Source organism: Gadus macrocephalus, chromosome 12 (assembly GCF_031168955.1).
Source record: "Gadus macrocephalus chromosome 12, ASM3116895v1".
Classification (NCBI taxonomy): domain Eukaryota; kingdom Metazoa; phylum Chordata; class Actinopteri; order Gadiformes; family Gadidae; genus Gadus; species Gadus macrocephalus.
Window position 1 is genome coordinate 9191663 of NC_082393.1, and position 21808 is coordinate 9213470.

Below are 21808 nucleotides of genomic sequence, written 5' to 3' on the forward strand. Positions count from 1 at the left end.
CCAAATGTCTTGCGATATTGATATCCCCCCAGCGGACTGTTTTAGTTGTATTATTTTTCTTATGTTTTGTGTGTATGCTATGTGTGACTGTAGGCTACTGCTGCCTGTCTTGGCCAGGACACTGGAAGAGATGTTTAAGCTCATGATGATTATTATTTTCAAGTAACCAATAGTAGTTGCCTTGCATTTTCAAATGTCAATGCACTTTTCAGCCCTGAATAACAGTGAAAGCCATTTAATAATTGAATGGTATTTTATTAATTTGTTAATTAGTTAACTGAGCAAGTGTTGAATACACAGCTGGAAACAAATTAACACACATTCAGGGAATATGTTCGCTTAACAAACATACATTATTTGTTGACGCACGCACGCACACACACAATGATATAGAGCAGCCAGGCATTCATTGGGTGAGATGCATTCTTGAGCTCTATGCAGACGGTCATTACCTTGGTTTATCTCACCACAGCTAGCTGTAGAGATAGGACCAGCTTCAAATATGTTTTGCCGGCAGTAGTACAAACGCACACACGCACACACACTCAAACACGTGCACCATTTATTGCTCTACCTCTTCAAAATCTCTTAGGATTGATAGTAAAATGTATAGGATGTGTTCCCCACTCAAACACACACACACACACACACACACACACACACACACACACACACACACACACACACACACACACACACACACACACACACACACACACACACACACACACACTTCCCTGTACAGCCCAGACAAAATCTTCACTCTTCTTCACAACAGCTGAAGTGTAAATGAGCAAATAACCACGATAGTAGTGTGTGTGTGTGTGTGTGTGTGTGTGTGTGTGTGTGTGTGTGTGTGTGTGTGTGTGTGTGTGTGTGTGTGTGTGTGTGTGTGTGTGTGTGTGTGTAACAGAGGGTGGAAAAGCCATAGATAGTTGGATAGAGAGCAAGAGAGATGCAGCGAGAGAGAATTAGGGCAGGAGAGAGAGAGAAAGAGAGAGAGCACAGCAGGATATTTAAGCGAGGGATGGCAATCATGAATATGAAATTCTTCGCTGGTTACAGACGGGACACATGAAATGTTGACTAGCAGGGTTGTGATGATGAACCGGGTCGAATGGCGGATTGGAGGGGTATGTTATGATGCATTTAGACATTTCAATTGGAGACTGACATGAACACTCTCAAGCTGATGTGCCAAGGACAGGAATACAAGCTGGAGCTTACCTCAAATAAAGTTTAGGTTTCGAATTTCAACATTTTGACCGTTATTGCTTCAACTCAATTACTCTACAGAGACCTTTATGACACACGCACATGCACTAGCCCGGGAACCAGACGAATCTGCCAACTCAGGTTTTATTTGCTCCGGTGGATGCTTCTGGCTTCCCTCCCGTTCAGACAGATTTCCAGCAGACGTGACCCAGGAGCAGGGCCAATCACAGCCGTTTATCCAATATTATTTTCATAAACAACCAAGAAGGCCACCCCTGATGTTTCACGTTTTTCGTTGGTCTGATTGGTTGCATCCATCTATCCAATTGCGTCCAGTGGCCTTTTGGTCTGGCATCGCGGTATCAGGGATGGGACTTGGGTAGAGGTGTTGCTACAACAGAGACAACGCAGCGACATCAACATGAGTAGTTCTAAATAAAGAGACGGTGAATACCTTGCTGCTGACCATGATCAAAGATAAGGTGATGCAGTCGCATTTAACGAAGAAGGGGAAAGATGGTGCGATCTACGAGAAAGTGGCAGAGGAACTTTCATTACGAGGCTTTCGTCGGGATAAAAAACATGTGGTCAGCAAAATAAAGAATATGTTTGCATTTTTTCACTTGTAAATGGTTAATCGTGTTTGTAGCCTACACTCAGATGTCGTCTAATCATTCTTGACTGCAAGGGGCTTGAATAAAAAAAACTAAAACATTTGGAGTATGCTAATTATACTAAAGAGGTAGACTCTTCGTGCCTAGTCCCGCCTACTCCGATGAACCAAGATTTCCTGCTCCTTGGCGAAGGCGGAATATACCCCCTCGCAGGGCTCCAGTGTGCGCCTAATTTGGGCGCACATGCGCCTAGAATTCGGGGTAGTGCGACCAAATATTTTATTTGGGCGCACCGGTGCGACTGAAAATGTATCTGGTATAATTATAATTTTTTTTTTTTTTTACAGTCTATTCATAATATTGTAATGACCACGGAAGAGGTAGTGAATGAAGTATTGATTAGACAGTGATTTTTTAGATACCTAATAAACCGTTGGAACACGCAAGACCGGTAACAATAGCAACGCCGGTAAACAAACCCGCGAAGCCCAATCCAGGGGCCTGTACTACGAAGCTCGATTAGAGGGTTAGCGAGGTATGTTGAGCTGAAAGCCTGGGTTAGCTGTAGCCTGGCTCCGCCCGCCTAAGTACTTCCGCTCAATTTGAATTTCCCTTCAGTACTAGGTCTGGACCTGCTGTATGTAATTTGGTTTTCTGGTGCCGCCACAGCGGCCGCCAATCAGCGAACAGAGGGCGTGTCTGAGAACAATGACGATAAAGTCGTACGCCAGTTTGAGTTGTTGTTGTAGGTCGGTAGTTGATTTACAATGTGCAATTTTTCCCTGATAAATTAAATTAGACGAACAAAACCTGCAGCTGTCGTTGACGGACATTTTCGTGCAGACGCGCAAGGTGTTTGGTTTGTGTACAACCTGCGCGTGATTCCCGGCGCATGACATACGTCACAACCAAACGTTAGCGATTGGTTATGGCAGATCCAGAGTGGCACTGGGCAGATCCAATCATTTTAAACTTCAACAGACACCCGCCTTCAAGTGAGTTAACGTTTGTCAATTGATTAGGTCCAGACTCTCTGTACAAATGAAATGAAATGAAGTGAAGTACGAGAGTCTGGTAGAACCAGGCTAGGTTAGCTGTAGAATGAAAGTCAATCTCTTTAAACGTCGCTGTATCACCATGGTGACTTACGCTCGCAACCCAACCTGGTCGTGAGCAGCTTTTCAGCGAGTCTACCCGGAGATCGGCTACTTATATCGGCGTGCGCATCTTCCTAGCCCCTCCTCCGATAATGGCGTCACCATTTGTGGGCGTTCCCATGGACCTCGGCGCACTTATCGTACAGGCGTCTCTCCGGAGACAGGGTTTTTCGGGACAGAACCGATCCCTTGGCATTGTCTGACGATATTCTTCATGAGAGATACAGATTCGGCAATATTTTAAGGCATTTATTTAATGGTCAAAATATTATTAATCAATGGCGTAAATATCAACGGTGCAACCGGTGCAGCTGCCCCCCCCCCCCCCCCTCAACAACTCAAAACTTGGGTGCACCATAAATACGTGCTGGTGCACCCAAATTAAAAATTTAGGCGCACCAGTGCACCCAAGGAAAAAGTTAGTCTGGAGCCCTGCCCCCTCGGTTTTACACAGGCAAGACAGTGAAATTGCACGGTGTGTCAAGCCGGCTTGGCAGTGTAAAAATGCCTTCTGTCTGATGATGTCAGTCTAGGGCTGCAGAATATCTACACAACTATCATCAGAGAGAGGGCCATTAGCATCTGAGTGACTGAAATGTATCTCATTGTGAGGTTAGAAGACCACAGGCTAACCGGCAGAACATGGCATCTAATTTTTGTGCTGTAACAGGTTATGTGTCTAACTATTCTTGCATGCAGTCCTTATTCTCCCAACAGATTGGGGTGAATTTGATAACCTTAATCACTTGTCCAGTAGCACGGCCCTGTTTTCATCAACTCACTTAAGGTGCTTTTTGCATTTTTACTTCCTCAAAGTCCGAAACGCCATAGATTCCTTCAGCACTACTAGCGCCATACTATGAGTGTACACAGTAATTGGTTACAGGCTTTGGCAACGTGAGTGTACAATTGAACAATCGGACAGCAAACCCTTCAATTGGCCTGAAGGAACAGAAAGAAATCGCTAGGAAATTACTTGAGATTGCTTTGGATATCATGGAACATAATTTTTCTGATGTTTAATGCACACCTTGATTATCCTTAAATAAAATATTTTGAAGTAAATTACACATATATGTTGTCCATCACTTTAATCACATTGTTCAGGTCTTGTGGCACCAGGGACAAATACAATCCCCTCCTAGATACTGACATAGCTGAGGTCTTTCCACAGCCTCCCACTCGTCTCGTCCTGCCCTCAAAAGTGACAGGATGTAATTTCAATAGTAAGCCACAGTCATGTGTGAGTGTGAGTGTGATACACCACCTCTGCAACACATACTCCAACAAACTCCATATCTCATTGCAGCCAACACTCATCCTAGTCTTTTTATAAATCATCCGTACTCCATCTCGAAAATCTGTAAATCTTGGCATAACGTGCACCAATACACAACTCGCACACACATCCTCACGCAAACACACTTGCGTTCTTTTCTAAGGACGATCACAAAAGGGACGTTCCTGCATCCTGAAAGCTGGCCAATCAGAGCACCCAACTCAATGGTGAAGGCTCCATTAGGGAAGTCCCATGCTCCCTCTAGCACTCTACAGTCCTCTCACGACAGACATTTGTTTTTTCCTTTTAATGCCAGGAACCCAGCGTTTGAGCGGGCCAGTGTCAGGGGGTCTGGTCAGAGGCAAACAATATGAGGATGAACTCAACCCATTGTTCTCAAGACTCACTTTGTAAATGTCTGGCAGTGTTACTTGCTTTCTGTCTTCTGGCGGTCTAAAAGGAAAGCTCTGGTTGGAAGTTTCCCCTGAACAAGGCCGACAGAGGAAAAGCAAAGGCCAGGCACACATATACGCACATGCGAGCGATCAGGTTGGAAACTCCAATCTACTGACCAGAAAAGTGCACTAAAAAGCTAATTTCTTTGTCCATGATGTTTAATTTTCTTCTAAAATTTTCCTTTTGTCATGGTTGTTCTATAATGTTTTCTATTGTTGTGTTAGTTCGATAATGTTTTCTTTTGTCATGGCTAGGCCTGAAAGTAAAATGCCAAGGCAGATGTTCTTTCTGCTGGTAAGCAAACAAAGGACAAAAGAGGGCTTTGAGGATGTTTCTCCATACGGCCCATTCTCCTTCCCAGGGGTCTACCCTCTGAAGCCCACCATCAGCGACCCCTGGTCGGGTTAATCCCCCACTCTTACACCCACAATGATAAACACTCTACACAGCCACCCATTGGAGGGACCAACAATGCTTACGTATTTAATTCATAATGGGCCTCAATAATGGATGTGCCTTGTTTGCAACTTTGATCAGTAATTGTATTTGCATTGTACACAGCTTAATGCAAATACGCTTACAGTCAGTTATTCCATGATCCATCGGATTCATTTTATCCCAATCGTAATATAAAATATTCGATATAGAAACATTTGCAACCTCAGGTGTCAAGACTATACATTACCATGACAACAATGGTTGTTCCAGGTTGATGCGGAAAATAATATCCGCCCACCACTTTCTGTAGCTTCCAAACAAGGAAATATAAAATACTTGTTGACCTAGTGGCTCTAAAGATAATACACCTAGACCTTAACATAAACCTGAGGCTAATTCGCACGACCAAACAACACACTTAGCAAAACTCAAAATCCCAAACAATTCAGTAGGAGCAACGGAGATGATGCAAAGTCTCATGTTTTCTTTTCCTAAGTAATGAATCAAAAAAGAAAACATGCCATAAAATCTGACCACCGAAAAAAATGGCTTATTGTGAACCGTAGTGGTTCACAATACCATGATTCCCCCGCTACAGATCCACCCTCTGACCCCAAACCCGACATATCAACTCATGTGAGTACCTCTGGGCGAGCACTACGCCCCGCTCAGCCCTCTGATGACACTGATAGGACAGCAAATGGGTGTGGCTGTAAGGCCCCGGCTGCCAACGGCGAGCGAGAGAGATGGTGAGTGGTGAGTGGAGATAATAAAGCACTAACGGAACATTTGTGTATGAGCAGAACTTGAGATCCTCCCTTGAAGGCTTCCACGCTTGAGAGTGAGAGACAGAAGGAGAAAGTGAAAGACGTTATCCAGCATGTGTGTGTGTGTCCGCATTTTTCCCTGTGCCACACACACTATGCTCTTTCATGGATTGTGTCCCTTTTTGTCCCCTTGGTCATGTTTCTGTTTGGCTGTGTGAGTGTGTGTGTGTGTTCTCACTGAGCAGTGTTTGGTTGGCTGGATTGGTACAGAGAGTTGAGGCAGTTGCTCTGCCTCCCATAGGAGAGCTAAGACGTGCTAAAGCTCCTTAAACACACACTTATATGCACACATACACACACTGCTAATCAGGGCTGGGCGATTAATCTAATTTTGATCGCGATTTCGATTTTAGTGTCAAGCAAACAAAATTAATTCAATTTATTTTCTTTAATTTTTATTTTTTGTTTTATAGAAAGGGCAGAAAAGCTGATACATATCTGTATATTATTTTAGATTGAAAAAAAAAAATTGACCATTTTGTGTATTTATTTAAGGCGAAATTTCAAAGTTCTCAGTTACAGTTTTTTTTGGGAGAGACATGCTGAATAATTACAATATGTTTTCAAACTCAAAAATAATCGTTTGAATAATCGTGATTTCAACATTGACCGAAATAATCGTGATTATGATTTGATTTGAATAGACATCATTATGTGAACAATAGGAACGATTACAGGATTTAAAAATGACCTGATGAAAATGCACACACACACACAAACACACGCACACACGCATGCACACAAACACACACACACAGACCCACAAACTCACACACAATAACCTCAGCTGTTTGGAGAAGGCAAGCTGTGATGTTCCTGTTTTTCCAATAACACATACAGATGCAAATACAAGCAAGGCAAGGCAAGGCAAGGCAAGGCAACTTTATTTATATAGCACTTTTCATACACAAGGCAGACTCAAAGTGCTTCACATATAAACATTGTCATACAATTCAATAAAATAATAGGTAAGTAAAAGAAAAACATATGCAAAAAATAGAAGTTAAAAGGCATTTTAGTATTAAAATAGAAAATAAAGGCAAAGTTAAAAAAGTTTTTTTAGAAAGTGCAATGTATTTAAGATTTAGCAGAAAGCTATAGCAAACATAAAAGTCTTCAGTCTTGTTTTAAAAAAAGCAGACATATTTTTTTATAATTATACTGCTATTTGTGACGTACCGTAACCCCCCGCCCCCCACAACAGCCGTCAGCTGGGGGCATATTTTAAATGTGCAGTGTCAGAAAGTTTTGATGTTACGCAATGAATGCCATCTTCTGTCTCTCTCTCTCACTCACACACACACACACACACACACACACACACACACACACACACACACACACACACACACACACACACACACACACACACACACACACACACACACACACACACACACACACACACACACACACACACAGCAAATGAAAGTGTGCAATGCCCATTGCATGTGGGATGAATAGCAAACGCATGGCTAGATTTTTCAGTTGACAAAAGCACTATGTATGCTTGTGTGTGTGTGTGTGTGTTTGTTTGTGAGAGTGAGTGAGTGAGTGAATGAATTAGAGAGCAGAGAGGGTGGTTGTTAAGAACGAGCCTTTGTGTCCTTCCTCGATTGGCTGCGTTTTATTCCCCACATTGCTGTGTACCACTTCATGTGTGTTTCCATGCATGTGTGTGTGAGCGTCTCTGTGTGTCTGTGTCGCAGCATGTGCAAAACCTTCAGGCAGGCTTTCCGTTAGCCTGCGCTCTCCAACCACCGCCATGTTTAGCCCCCCAGCAGGCCTAAACAGAGGCTAAAAGTCTCATGGAGCCTTGTCACCGTGGAGCTTACACCCGTGAAATCACTGGTCTTGATTCCACTGCAATAATAAACTCCTGTTGAGCCATGGTTTTTCATCTATAGAAGTCCCTGCCACCAAAATCCACATCAACATGTTTTTTCTATTTCATTAGTACATTCTGAGGTGAAGTACAATTAGTAATATTCAGCCGTCTAGGCTAATGAAAAAGTTCCTGCCCTAAAGATATGTTAGGTTTTAGGAAAACAGGTGCATGTCTCCATCAGTATGCATACATCATATCCATACTTACCAATAAGGATCTCCAAAGCGTCTCCAACGTTGTTCAACGGGTATTAAAACAAAGAAAAAACCAAAACCACTTTGGGTTATGAAAGGAGAAGGTAAAAAGGAGAGAAACAAAAAGAATATACATTTTTATCATATCTAGGATTACACACACACACACACACACACACACACACACACACACACACACACACACACACACACACACACACACACACACACACACACACACACACACACACACACACACACACGTCCGTGATTCGGAAGGAGACCTAATGAGCCCAAAGTCCTGCCAGCAGACATGTCAACAAATACATCATCTACTAATCGCACTTCATTGTAATGGAGTCCAGTGCTACAGCCGCCGGCACTCTTGTTAATATGATTCACAACACATACACCTGAAAAACCCTCTGACACACACACACAAACACAAACACACTGACACGTGTGGGCACTCTACACAGTAATGTGTGGCCCCATCTCTGGGATTATGATTCAAGTTTGATCCTCTGTGGTATTAGTGGTTTGTGTGTGTGTGTGTGTGTGTGTGTGTGTGTGTGTGTGTGTGTGTGTGTGTGTGTGTGTGTGTGTGTGTGTGTGTGTGTGTGTGTGTGTGTGTGTGTGTGTGTTGTATCCGAGTGTGTATGTCTGGATCATACATCTGTGTAAACTCCTCCTCGCTGACACCAACTCTCCACCCAACCCTTTACACACAATCATTCTCCATCCATCTATACACACACCCAAAACACCCATACCCACACACACACCCACGCTGTAGACATTGTGTAAACATGTCCTCCATAAGAAAGCAAACGCCTCCCTCAACTTGTTTTTGAATGCTAGCTGTGCTTAGCCAACCAAGCATGCCCAATACTCTCTGACAGGCCAACGGAGCAGTCACTAAGATGAACTGTGAATACAAGCAGGCTGCAGAGAGGGAAAGGAATACAGAGAGAGAGTGAAGAGCAAGAGAGGTCGCGAGGTATGGGGTTAAGGAGAGAGAGAGAGAGAGAGAGAGAGAGAGAGAGAGAGAGAGAGAGAGAGAGAGAGAGAGAGAGAGAGAGAGAGAGAGAGAGAGAGAGAGAGAGAGAGAGAGAGAGAGACTTTGGAATGCATGGGGAGGCAGAAAGAGCAAGAAGCAGGGCAACAGAAGAGTGAGATCGATGAACAAGAACAAAGTGAAAGATTGCAAAAGAGAGAGATAGCAGAATGAAAAGGATATCGCAATGAATAAATGTGCATGCAAATCGGGAAGGAGCCTTCAAGCATAAAGAGAGTATGCATTGATACAGCGTGACGACTCCACACCCAGCCCTAACTCATTATATTCTAATTATTCTATGGTCATATAGTGTTACTGTGTGTTTATGTGTGTTTTACAACTGTATACAACATTCCAGCCTAGAGACATTAGTCAGGGGGGCAGCAACCACAGAAAGAGAGAGGGATTTCCTCTATAGCAGAGCGAACTCTGCACACATTTTCCACTATTGTTCTTGCATGCTTTTTCCTGAGCTCCCATGGGTTCCTAATCAAGATGACAAGAGTCAGTCCTTGTTCAGACTTTGAAAATAGTGTGAAACAGTGAGACAGGTAAAGGAAGCATGGCCATTGTGTGCCATTAGCTAGGATGCTCATGAATCGCTGACAGGTCGAATGGCCAGTGACTGAAAAATAGCACAGATGTAAAATGTAACAATGTAAAAAAAGACAGAAAAGTTGTGAAGCCATTGACAAAAATCGCTTATTAGATCTTCCTGCATCTTGAAAGACCCACACCAGCATTCTCTTACAACCTTGTCTCTGGCTTTCATCAGTTTTAGCCTCTTTAGACTATTTCCCTGCATTCTATGCAGCTAATTTGACAAAGAGGGCCACAGAGCAAAGTCTGTAGGCTGGAAGAGAGAGAGAGAGAAAGTACGAGGGCAGGAGAGAAAGGGAGCAAGAGAACAAGAGAGTGAGAGAGCGAGAGAGCAAGAGAGCAAGAGAGCAAGAGAGCAAGAGAGCAAGAGAGCGAGAGAGCAAGAGAGCAAGAGAGCGAGAGAGCGAGAGAGCAAGAGAGAAGGGAGAAGGGAGAAAGTGAGAGAGAGCGAGTGAGAGAGAGCGAGTGAGAGAGAGCGAGTGAGAGAGAGCGAGCAAGAGAGCAAGAGAGAGAGAAATGGAGACTGAGACTACTAGACCAATCTGAGAGGGAGAGAAAGAAAGACAAGGCAGGAAGGCAAGACAGATTAACTAACATATAGGCTATGGCTACGTCAAATGAAAATCTCTTCTGATCTCTGCACAAATGTATGTGCAAAGACAACAACAACACACGGCTGTTAATGCACGACAGGATAATTGCTACTGTGTGCATCTGTATATGTGTGCATGTCTGCATGTGTGCATATGTGTGTGGTGTTAAAAGGGATGGGAAAGCCAGGCAATAGAAGAGCAGAATTCTTCACAGAAGAGTGTACCGTTCAGCCTATCTCGCAGCAATTTCTGCTTCCATTAAAACATCTGGGGGGACAGAATGAGGGGGAGTGCTTGAAATGGCGGTAGAAGAGAGGTTGTCTAAGGAAGGTATCATGGGTTGCCAAGCCACCCAGCTAAGACAGCAGCTAAGATACTAGCTAAGACAGCAGCCTTGAGACTTGCACGGCACTCCAAAGCAGCATGTACGCAGTCTCTCAGCTAGTGGACAATCATCCAAACAGGGACAAAAACGAACACATGCCACCAGCTGATCTAAGCGCCAGCAGTCCTACGATGTTATAGTAGAACTTCTGGGCTGAGACGGCACAGAGCCTGGGCCAGAAATCAATTACGTTGATATAATACTGAAGAAAACTAATTTTTGCAAATGGATAAATCTTTTAGAAGAGGATTTCATTGGCCAGTGGCCAGTTGAAACAGTGTTGATTTGAAACCTTTTCAGACAATTTCACAATTCAATAGTGCTGGGCGAGTTTGTGTTTCACCAATTACGCGCTTACAGATCACTGCCTCCCGAGGTGCCTCAACCAGATTTGAGCTTGTCTGCCATTAAATGTTAGATATTAATATTGCATCAGATTTGTGAGACTTGCCTCCAGCCAAACGCTGAATAAATTTGACCATTTTGCAGGGTTTTCCCAATCTAGAAGGTAAAAATAAGAAACTCAGTTAATTATGGACCCTGGATCCAACCCTGGCTTCTCTGTCTCACAGAGATTACGTTTTCACAGAGCACCACCCAACGGCCTGCACAAGTTATGTATCCATAGTTCATCTGATCGAGTATTCACAACTGGAGGTCTCTGCAACATTAACAAAGTGGATGGATTGTGAGTTTACTGATTTTCACCAGCAAATTTGGTTCAATGTTGTTAACATTGATATTGTAGCAGATAATTTCCATCTAAAAACAAAGAATGTTTCTGAATGGAAGGTGTAAGAGTTCAAACTTTTAAAAGGGAAACATACACCCAGCAATGTTTAAGAGAATACCATTATTAATAACAAGATCAATGATCTTGTTATCAATGATCAATGATTTCCAATGATAGCTCCCCATGTTGGGGTAGTTCAGACTAGTACATACAGTGTCCAACAGTTTAAGTGTATATTGACTTTTTAATCCAAAATAGCTCAAATAAAAAAAACTAATTTCAGCAGGGGCATTATAATGATGTCATATTTTAAACCATTTCCTCCTTGTTTATAATAAACAATATAAATGATATGACATATTAGGCCATCATGTTTGTGACTATCATGTTTATGAGTCCTTGTTAATTAAAATAATGTTGAGGTCAATTTAAATTTAGAAAATTACCAATTCATTATTTATTTAGTATGCACCCGAAGATTTTTAGCCAGCGAAGCCAGTGATGCACTAATAGTTTACCGAGGTGCCTACAGGCGTCTCATGCTGCCCGTGTATCTATCAATATAGGGTTCATATGGTTTTGGCGACCATCTATCAAAACGAATAGGGCGACCGACGTTGTATCTACTACAGCGCCCAACTGATTTACAGCATCAGTGAATTTAACTAAACACGCGCAAATTCGCGAAGCAGAGGCAAAGCTAAAGTCGAATAGTCGATACATCATGCTGCTGAGCAAGCAGGCACTATGCAGCAGGGGCAGATCTGCCCTGCATGCACTATCGTCGTATGTGCCTATGGGAATTATTGCTCGGTGCTGAAATAACACACCTGTGCTTTTTCAAATCGGGGCAGCGTCGGGTTGGTAATGCGAATTTAAATAAGAACACCCACAATGTATCGTTTGTAGAAAGGACGTCCATACACGCGGTATAACTCGTATATAATATTATAAAATGTGCCATCAAATGTCGCCAGTAGGCGACATGTTTCACTACACGAATTAATGGTATGATAAAAAAAAGAGTTGCGTGGTGCCTTACCTTGACGTCCGGACAGGGCTAGCCTTGCTTGATGACAGGGGAAGATGCTCTACTGAGGTGCGAAGGCTCTCGGTCTTGAGGAGCTGGTCAGTGGTCATATATTTTCGTGTTCAATGTTTCCCCCTATTGGCACAAAGGCTACATTGTAACTGCAACGTTTCGGGCCCAGATGAGGACATTTATTTGTGTCAATCATGCGTACTTATTTTTTGTTACGCTGCTAAGTGTATTTTCCCCAAATACTAAAACAGCCCGCCTTGATGTGATGACATGAAGATGTGTCACGTCTATAAGATAATTACTTATAGAATAGGACGTAATGGGCTTAAGAAAATGACCTTACAAACATGGCCGCTATACTAGTACCACTGCTGGTCCTAATTTAAATGGGTGTAAAAAAAAAAGCCTGAAATGTAAAACCTGTTTTATTTAATGTATTACATCAAACAAACACGACTGACTTGATAAAATACTATACAATTGTTAAAACCTATATTTTATTTAATAAGTGTATTATTTAACATGCCACATGATTATTATTTTGTGTTCGTTTGGGCAGCGAGGCGACGGGTCTTGAGGTGGAAAAAGCGCCAACTTCTTCCTGTACTGCATGCTATTATACTGTGGGAATTGCGTCTATAAGGGATTTGTCATCATTTTGTGTTCGAAATGAACTAGCAAGGTAAGCTTAATAAGCCCCATCTAACGTGGTAGATATGTCGCCGTGTTCTCCGGTTCTCTTAGAAAACGTATGTTGTATTTTTTTTTTATCTACTCCTCCCACTAAATTCCCCGCTCCGTAACGAAGTGACCCATATGTGTTCCAGGATTACGCTCAGTGTTATACTATTAACTACGCTGTATCCACCCCGACGGCAGTGATTTCTCATGCTAACGTAAATTAACGTGAGACTTCGCAACACACTTAATGATATTTATGCCAGTTGGACAATGAGACAAGGCTGCCAGTCCAACAGCTAACGCGTTATGCATTATCGACAAACTAATGCATTTAGAAGCAACGTAATGCGTAACGTTACAAATAAAGAAACGAACAGTGTTTAGTTTGTCATGTTTGGTTCCCTCGCCTGTTCCATCGGGGCGAACTCGGGCCGAGTGTTGAACGGGTGTCCATTTCGTTTCCCTGCCAGTGAGGCGCGCTGTTGCCTCTCGGATCGTCTGTCTGTACGGTGTCAAGTGGAGATGCCAGGGCTGCAGGGGGACAACGTGGTGGCCTCCCTGGGGAGCCCCGTCAAGAAGAGCAAACTTTCCCTCAAATTCTTCCAGAAGAAAGAAGCTAAACGGACATTGGACTTCTCCGAACCTCCCGCAGATGAGTCCAAAACTGAACCCGAACCCGAGGATTCAATTGCAAGGTGTGATCGCACCCTTTCCAAAATCATAATAACCATCATAAAATCTTTTTTTTTTCATCCATTTACGTAAGACACTTCCGTTAAATTGGTATTTTTAATAAAAACTCTTCCTCCTTTATTGTCATTGTTACGACTCTACAGTGGTGATCAGGTAGTCCCTGGACCTTCTCCATGCACCGGTTCCACAGGTCCTCTGCTACCTTATGAGAAAGTTGAGGCCCTGCTGCCATTTGTCGGGCTTAATAACTTGGGCAACACCTGCTACCTGAACAGTGTTTTACAGGTACAGAATGATTATCCTTATAACCACTTGTAGAAATTAATGGGAATATGCTAACCCCCAAGTCTGTTCATTGAACACTCCTTGGAATCAGAGAACAGCACTTATGTTTTTTAAACTCTTTGTTTGTCAATAGGTGCTGTACTACTGCCCTGGGCTCAGAGATGGCATCAAGAATCTATACAGCCGATCCAAAAGCAGAGACAAACTTAAGGAAGAAATTGTCAAAAGTGAAGATGAGGTCTGTACAAAACTGTATCTGTCTATCTGTTGTCAAGGGATGGGCATTGTTCAAGATTTTCCGGTTCTGGTTATAGTTCTAATCTAATTATAACCATTCAACATCTTTCACTTTCATTTATATATTAACTGCTTCAACCCTCCATTGTATAATATAACATGTTCCATGGAGTCTTATTCAAATATTCAAGATAAAGTATTCTGCGGTGGCAGAGAACATTAGCAGCAGCTAACAAGCTTGTAGCTGGTTGGTTCTCAATTTCAGGCGTTCATAGTACGATCAATCTGCATTTCTTCCTTTTCTGGAAAAAGATTGTCTTCTACCATAACTTCTGAATATAGTCCATTACAAGCTGACGTAATGCTGAGGAAGTTTTGACTTTTGTTTGTTTACTAAGTTGGCAAACCTGTTGCTTAACACTTCTGCCATGGTCCAACAAGATTCTGTAGTTTCCTATAAGGTACCAAAAGTTTGGTGCCCATTCCGTCTTTTGATGGCTAAGCAGTCCTGAGTGTTATGTCCTCTGCTCCTCAGGAGGACAGCGTGCCGGCTCACATGGAGCTCCTCGGGAGTTTCAACAGCCTCATCACATCCGTGGAGCAGCTGCAGTCCGGCTTCTTGCTCAACCCGGATGGCTACAGCGAGGGGGAGCTGGCCACGCCGCCACGCAAACTACTGCACACTCTCAGGTGAGAGGCCACGCCCCCTTATCTCTGTAACCCTAACCCTAATCCATTTAGACACCCATGTTTACCACTGTGCAATACTGACAAAGGTGTATCGGTGTCGTCTTCTTGCATAGCATAAAGCCAAGCTTGAGCACTTGCGTCTGCAACTATGTTAACGCCCACAATCTACTAGCTTTGTAAACTGCATTCATTGAAGCCTTACCTTATAAGCCTTTGGCCAATCAGATGTGGCATCAATCAATGAACTTTCATTCAATCATAATCTTGGAGAGTTTTTGCTGTGAACTACCACTAACGGGTCGTTCTTCCAGGCAACTGAACCCTATGTATGAGGGCTACCTCCAGCACGATGCCCAGGAGGTGCTTCAGTGCCTACTAGCTTACATCCAGGAGGCCTGCGACACCATAAGGAAGGAGCAACATGGGGAGAGTACGAAGGAGGTCATACAAGAAAGCCCTGCCACTCTGGTGCCAGCCAACTCTGAAGAAGAGGAGGAAGATGGCCAGGTCAACGGAAAGAGGAAGAGCGACACAGAGGCGGGAAATGCCAAGAAGAAGCCAAAGTCGGTCAAATCCAACAAGCTGGATGCTGATGAACACTCGGAGAAGAAACCCTTCACCCGTTCCAAAAGGAGGTCCTCCAGAGAGATAGTTGCTGACGCTGGCCCTGGGGAAAGGGAGGTGAAGGATGAGGGGAAGGAGGAAAACGAGGAGGTTGCGTGTAGCGGGGAAGAGGGCAAGGGGACGGGTGATGGTGCCCCTAAAGCTTCTGAGGGGAAGAGGAAGAAGAGAACCAGGCTGAGCTGGCTGAGGCCTTCCTCCAAGCAGCCAAGCATCTTCTCTAAGTTCCGCAGCATGGGCAAGATCAGCTCCATCATGGCCCCCAAGAACCAGGTGGAGCAGGTGACCGAGCCGGAACAGCCCCAGGCAGATAACGGACCCAAACAGGAACCAACTCTGATGGGTAAGACTGCCCCGGAACCCACCAATGGCATCACGCAGGACCAGAAGGCTGTGGAGAACCAAGGTGAGATGATGATTGATGACAGAGATTTAAAAAACGGGTATGGAGTTCAGAGTGAGTGACGGCCCCTCCCTCTCCTGAGCAGACGGCCTGGACGTCCTGGAAAGGCTGTTCCAGGGCAAGCTGGTGCTGCGGACGCGTTGCCTGGAGTGTGAGAGCTACACGGAGCGCAGGGAAGACTTCCAGGACATCAGCGTTCCCGTCCAGGAGGACCAGCCCAGCAGCCCAGAAGACCTCTCTGAGGGTGAGCGGCACTAGACGCCTCATGTTATATAGGTGTTGCTGTTGCTGCTCATGTTTACAGCATATTGAAATGATGCCTGTACGGGGTTATTTTTTTATAGGTTAATCCTTGTCTATTATTTTATGTATGTCCTTATATAAGTCCAACCTTAGAATTTTTAAAGAGGGTTTACCTTTGTCCGCACTATATTAAACCACCTGGTGCCGTCTGCCTTCTTCATCCTATAGTGTCCCCAGACCCTAAACCCGAACAGAAGACTCTGAAGTGGGCCATCTCCCAGTTTGCGTCAGTGGAGCGTATCGTCGGCGAGGACAAATACTTCTGTGAGACGTGTCACCATTACACAGAGGCTGAGAGAAGCCTCCTCTTCGACAAGACCCCAGAGGTCGTCACCATCCACCTCAAGTGCTTCTCTGCCAACGGTCTAGAGTGAGTCAACCCTGGGTCTTCTGGAGCACTGGGTGGAAAACTTTACTTATGTTGTGTTCTCTTCAGCCACTTTCATATAAAAAAACGAGGGCAGAAACGGACAGAGTTTTAGAACCCAATCCTAACGTTACCCATACGTGGGGCTCAGGAGGTAGAGCGGGTTGGCTGGTAACCGCAAGGTTGCTAGTTCAATCCCCGGCTTCTCCTAGCGTGTCGAGGTGTCCCTAAGTGTATGTGGAGTGTATGTGGCTTTGCATTCACACACACTCCGCCGTCGGTGTGTGAATGTGTGTATGGATGGGTGATTGTGAGGCAATATTGTAAAACGCTTTGGGTGGCCACTGGTTACAGATAAAGCGCTATATAAATGCAGTCCATTTACCATACGTTAAACAACACAGAAGATAAAATCACACAGTTTGAGAGTCGCAATATTGACAGAATCGCAATAAATATCGTATTGGCTCTCAGAAAATCGAATCATAAGGTCCCTGACAATTCCTTTCCCTAGCTTGTTTGTATATTTGAGTTGAATCCGGTTGTCTTTAACCGCGTCGACCTTGTGTCTGTCGTTTCCCAGCATGGACCCCTACGCGGGCCTGTCCAAGGTGAACACCCCACTGCAGACCCCGCTCAACCTGTCCTTGGAGGAGTGGTGCACGAGCGCCGCGCCCCTGGACGGCTGCAACTACCAGCTCTTCGCCGTGGTGATGCACAGTGGCGTCACTATCAGCAGCGGCCACTACACCGCCTATGTCCGCATGTCCGAGCTGCAGGATGTGCGGCTCCAGCCACAGAGCAAGGAAGAGGAGGAGCAGCGGCAGGAGAGGGAGGAGGTGAAGGAAAAGGTAGAAGAGCAGGAGCGGCGAGGAGGAGACGGCATCAAGCAGGAAGAGGAAGAGGAAGGGCACTACGATGATGGAGAGGTGTCCTTCGGCGGGGCGAGGGGACTTCACCGGGGCAAGGCAGGGGGGAAGAAAACAGAGGGTGTGGTTGGACTCCTGGGAGGACAGAGGAGCACCGGCAACGGCTACGAGCTGGCCGGCAGCAAACAGGCCGACAAGACATCCACCAGCGGAGTGGCCGAGGCTCCGAGGCGGAGGCCCACTACCAGCGGACCGGTGAAAAAGGAAGCAGAGGAGGGGAAGAGAGTCAAGGAGGAGCGGGAGGCACTGAGCAGCCTCCTGCACTACGAGGGCAAGTGGCTCCTCTTCGATGACTCGGAGGTGCGTCTGTTTGAAGAGGAGGACTTCTTGCGAGCCTGCTCCCCGGACACCTGCTCCACGTCCACGCCTTACCTGCTTTTCTACAGGAGGACGCCACTGCAAGGCACAGGCTTAGTGCAGGGGTGACGGGTCCAACGGATAGATGGACCCTCTTTTTATTCGCTGCCATCAGTCAGGGTTGTGGATGCCCACAACCCTGTGATTTTATTTTTACATTGATTTATCTCGATAAGCTGAACGAAGTCTGTTCAAACTTTTTTCCAAATGGGGCAGAATACATATGGGTCACATGAAACTATGGACCTCTAGAATGGCTCAACTTGCAGGGTTTGGTACTAGCAAACTCCTAAGCTAATAGACTTGTGATATTGGCACCCACATGAATTTTGGGTCTATGAAAACCAGCGGTACTTCCCACTGGTCAATGATGACTAGAGCCTTTTCATAGCAACAGGTTTGGGAGGAAGCTTGCATAACTAAAAGCCTAATTTATGCCCCCCAGCTCATTTTATTTGATGAGTTTAAAGCTTTTCCTTTTGTCCTAGCTGTCATATTTTGTTTCATTGTCCCCTTATTCCTGATCTGTTAGAATGATTCGGATCTATCCATATATTAAGTTGTTTTAACTATGTTAAGCACTTTGGCACTTAAAATTCCAGTAGGTTAAATTGCTGTATATTTTCATCTTTTCTTTGGTCATAGGCAACACTGCATCCCATTAAGTTTTTCTATTGCCAGGATAAGGATGCTACACCTCAAGGGAAGTCTATTGAGAATATAGATCTGCATGGACATCTTTTCATGAATCCCTCATTCAGGTCCAACAGGCTACTGAATGTCTTTATATAAACACATTTATTGCCATACATCTAACATGCTGAATTCCTTAGTCTATGCAGGAGAGGCGCATGCTGTCAGCTCACAAGAGTGCCACAAAGGGAAAAGTAAACATTTTGATGGGATTGCATTTATACTTCAGGAGGCAATATATATCTCAGTTAATGATTTAAATCCCATTGAATCACTTCCTTGAGCGACATGTCAAGGTCTTGTAATATGGAAAAAGCACCAGCGGAACTCCAGTAGGGGCACATAACCTATAAAAGGATGGCTGATGGACATTTCTGCCATTATCTCATGTGGAAGTGTATTGATGCATTAAACTTGTCACCCACCATTAACCGGTTATAAAAGTGATCTTTGCATTTGTTGCTCTAACTAATTGTTTGAACCTTTTTGGTTTACAGCTTTCAATGTTAATTACTAAGGACATGGAGGCCATTAGAGTTAAGATAAGGCCAATCCATGTAAAAACGGCTTTAGAACATGTTTGTCATAACCTGTGAGGTTTTCATTGCTGATAAGCTTAATTATGGAGAGGTTCTGCAGGTCATCTGATTAATGTCACGTTTGAAAATGTTAATTTTTTCACTTTAGGCAAGATGTCTACATCATTTTCTAGGTTCTTAATGTCAAGCAATACCAGCCATAACTGGTATGCGTAAATAACGTATTTCATTGATGCTAAACTGCTTTCTCTCAACCGTTTCGGAACATAAGCAATAAAGTTTTAATATTTCCATTAATGAAAGACCCTTAGGACAGTTTGTGAAAAAATAAAGGATATGATTTGGACAATTAAAATATTTATTTTGTTAAATATTAACATAAATCAAACAATTAAAGTTGAAAACAAATCCCTTTTACTTGCAATGTAGTTTAAATGAATAATGATAAATACTATTTATAAAGCCTTATAAATAGTATGTTTTTTTGCATTTTTCATGTTTTGGATGATTTTTTTATGCCTTTTGGATTAAATAGTAAACTTTCAAGTTATAAAAGGCATCGCTACACCATAATAAAAAGTGCACAAATTAAATTAAATACAGATTTGACACTATACACATTTTTTTAATGATACCGTGACGTTTTTAAAGAGTACCCTTTGGCTTTTTGTGTTGGCACTTGACTTGACAAAAGGGGAACTTGTTAATAGCTGTTAGCCTCAATAGCTAATGGCTGCTAAAGATCCATTGACATTGAGACATGAACACAATGCAAATGAGCCATTTTGACATTAGCAACATGACTGATGCTGGGTAAATAAAAATTCCAAACACCATCAATGATGCAGTAAAAAAATATTGCATGACAAAAAAGAAAAATGCCAAGGTATCGCTGTAAGATCAACTTGATCGTCCCACCGATGCGTAACAGGTTATTCTGTAAACAAATTAAGACACTGGAATGACGTACCAAGCCAGGACACTTTCAGGCCACTATGTTGAGGAGCGACTTTTAAGGAGACACAATGTATTTACACTTGGGAATAAATTAATGTTGACGTTCTCTTTTCCTCATCTTCAAAAATCAAGCTTCCGAAGACTTATTCTGCTGAAGGAATCTCTGAGGAAACAAAGAACATAGAACAAGAGATTTACACAAGCACAACAGTCTTGGGTTGTGCATTTGATCTCAAAGTAATTTGAATGACACTAGGGAGAAATGGAAATGTTGACAACTGTAGTCAACTGGAAAATAAAAAAAATTATGGCGAATTCACACTAGAATGCTGTCTAGTTGAACGCTCTGCCTCAAAGGTTGACGATGACAAAGGGAAAAAGCCACAAAACAAACTACCTTGTCAAGCTGTCCGTTTGCTGCATGATGTCAGGAAAATCACCAAAAAGATTGATCAGCCAACACACAGCTTTCACTAGCCACCACGCTCATACATTTAGAATATCGCACTCATACTTTCCCACAGCAGTAACTTTGACAAACACATGACTCGCAAATGCGATTTGCTCACCAACCCCAACACACACCACTGTGCAGGAGGCCTACCAGTGTAAGTTGACCTGCATGAAAGGCTTATAGCCCAGTGGGAGGCCTCTGTGTGAGTTGACCTGCAGGACAGGCTTATAGCCCAGTGGGATGCCTACCTATGAGAGTTGACCTGCAGGACAGGCTTGTAGAGCTGGGGTATCTTCCTGTTGATGAGGGGCTGCAGCGCCTCCTTCAGGCGGTGGTAGTTCCTCTCCAGTTCCCTCTGGTACTCCTTCTGATCGGGACCAATCAGGCTCTTGTTCTTACGCAGCGCGTCCTCGCACCTGCGTAACAGACCGGAAGTCATGATTAGTTACAACGATAGGACTACTACCAATGAATCAGAACATGTTCTGCACTACTGTTTGGAGGGATCATGGGTTAGAGTTCAGTGCATGATGATGATACCCATGTGAAATACATTTAGTTTTCATGTTAAAATTATTATTGTTATGTGTGAACATTTTTGTTTGGATGGTTATGGTCTCCAAAGGCATGTTCCAGGGTTCATACCTCTTGGTGAAGTCCTTGAAGCAGAGCCGTAGCTTGTTGTGGTGTCTGTAGAGTTTGGGGTCACTGGGAATCTCAGACAGGAACACCTGAGCCACTTCCAGAGGGCCCTGACAAATACACACAAACACACTACTGTAAAGAACCATCCCATGCATAAGTATATGCATGCAACTATCGATGCCCTTAATAAACCCGGCTCTTTACAAATGCATATTGCAAAGTATATATAAAAAAACGGATTTATTGACCGTTCCAAAAAAAAAATAGTAGTTCATTCATATCATTCAAAAAAGACAAATGCATTACAACTAGTGCTGTCAAGCGATTAAAATATTTAATCTTGATTAATCTCATTAATGTCATAGTTAACTCACGATTAATCGCAAATTATTTTTCGATGCTAAATATCCCTTGATTTCTTTGTCCCATTAATTCTTCTCATTTTAATTCTCTTATCAACATGGTGAAGTGCA

The 21808-nt window shown here is 43.6% G+C and overlaps 3 protein-coding genes across 25 annotated transcripts in view; 1 reads left to right on the top strand and 2 right to left on the bottom strand.

The window, feature by feature from the left end:
• The window catches only part of kank4 (KN motif and ankyrin repeat domains 4), a 94221-nt gene extending 81463 nt beyond the window's left edge, over window positions 1–12758 (bottom strand). For both annotated transcript variants that reach the window (XM_060066402.1, XM_060066401.1), the window contains exon 1: window positions 12482–12758. The gene's annotated coding sequence lies outside the window, so the exon portion shown is untranslated. The remainder of the gene's footprint in view (window positions 1–12481) is intronic.
• Window positions 12759–13017: 259 nt separating this feature from the next.
• Window positions 13018–19171, top strand: usp1 (ubiquitin specific peptidase 1). Of its 2 annotated transcripts, XM_060066403.1 has the most exons (10): window positions 13028–13163; window positions 13309–13377; window positions 13633–13857; window positions 13999–14140; window positions 14274–14378; window positions 14913–15067; window positions 15379–16094; window positions 16177–16335; window positions 16563–16764; window positions 17345–19171. In XM_060066403.1, the coding sequence occupies exons 2-10, from the start codon at window positions 13370–13372 to the stop codon at window positions 18114–18116; spliced, it is 2484 nt and encodes an 827-aa protein (XP_059922386.1). In that variant the 5' UTR covers window positions 13028–13163; window positions 13309–13369; the 3' UTR covers window positions 18117–19171. The 2 variants fall into 2 exon arrangements, with proteins under 2 accessions (XP_059922387.1, XP_059922386.1); XM_060066404.1 differs by lacking the exon at window positions 13309–13377 and having other exon boundaries at window positions 13018–13163.
• The window catches only part of dock7 (dedicator of cytokinesis 7), a 61444-nt gene continuing 57896 nt past the window's right edge, over window positions 18261–21808 (bottom strand). For 20 of the 21 annotated variants that reach the window (XM_060066399.1, XM_060066398.1, XM_060066396.1 and 17 more), the window contains 3 exons: window positions 21336–21442; window positions 20939–21106; window positions 18261–20399 (listed from right to left, as the gene is read on the bottom strand). In XM_060066399.1, the coding sequence (XP_059922382.1) occupies window positions 20357–20399; window positions 20939–21106; window positions 21336–21442 (318 nt within the window). In that variant the 3' untranslated portion in view covers window positions 18261–20356. Of the gene's footprint in view, window positions 20400–20633; window positions 20654–20938; window positions 21107–21335; window positions 21443–21808 lie in introns of all 21 variants that reach the window. The other variant, XM_060066387.1, reaches the window with a different exon arrangement.

Excerpts from the sequence above, each read along its gene's own strand:
- usp1 (XM_060066403.1), top strand. Across the intron at positions 16,336-16,562 it reads CCCAGAAGACCTCTCTGAGG|TGTCCCCAGACCCTAAACCC; the intron begins GTGAGCGGCACT and ends TTCATCCTATAG. Across the intron at positions 16,765-17,344 it reads TTCTCTGCCAACGGTCTAGA|CATGGACCCCTACGCGGGCC; the intron begins GTGAGTCAACCC and ends GTCGTTTCCCAG.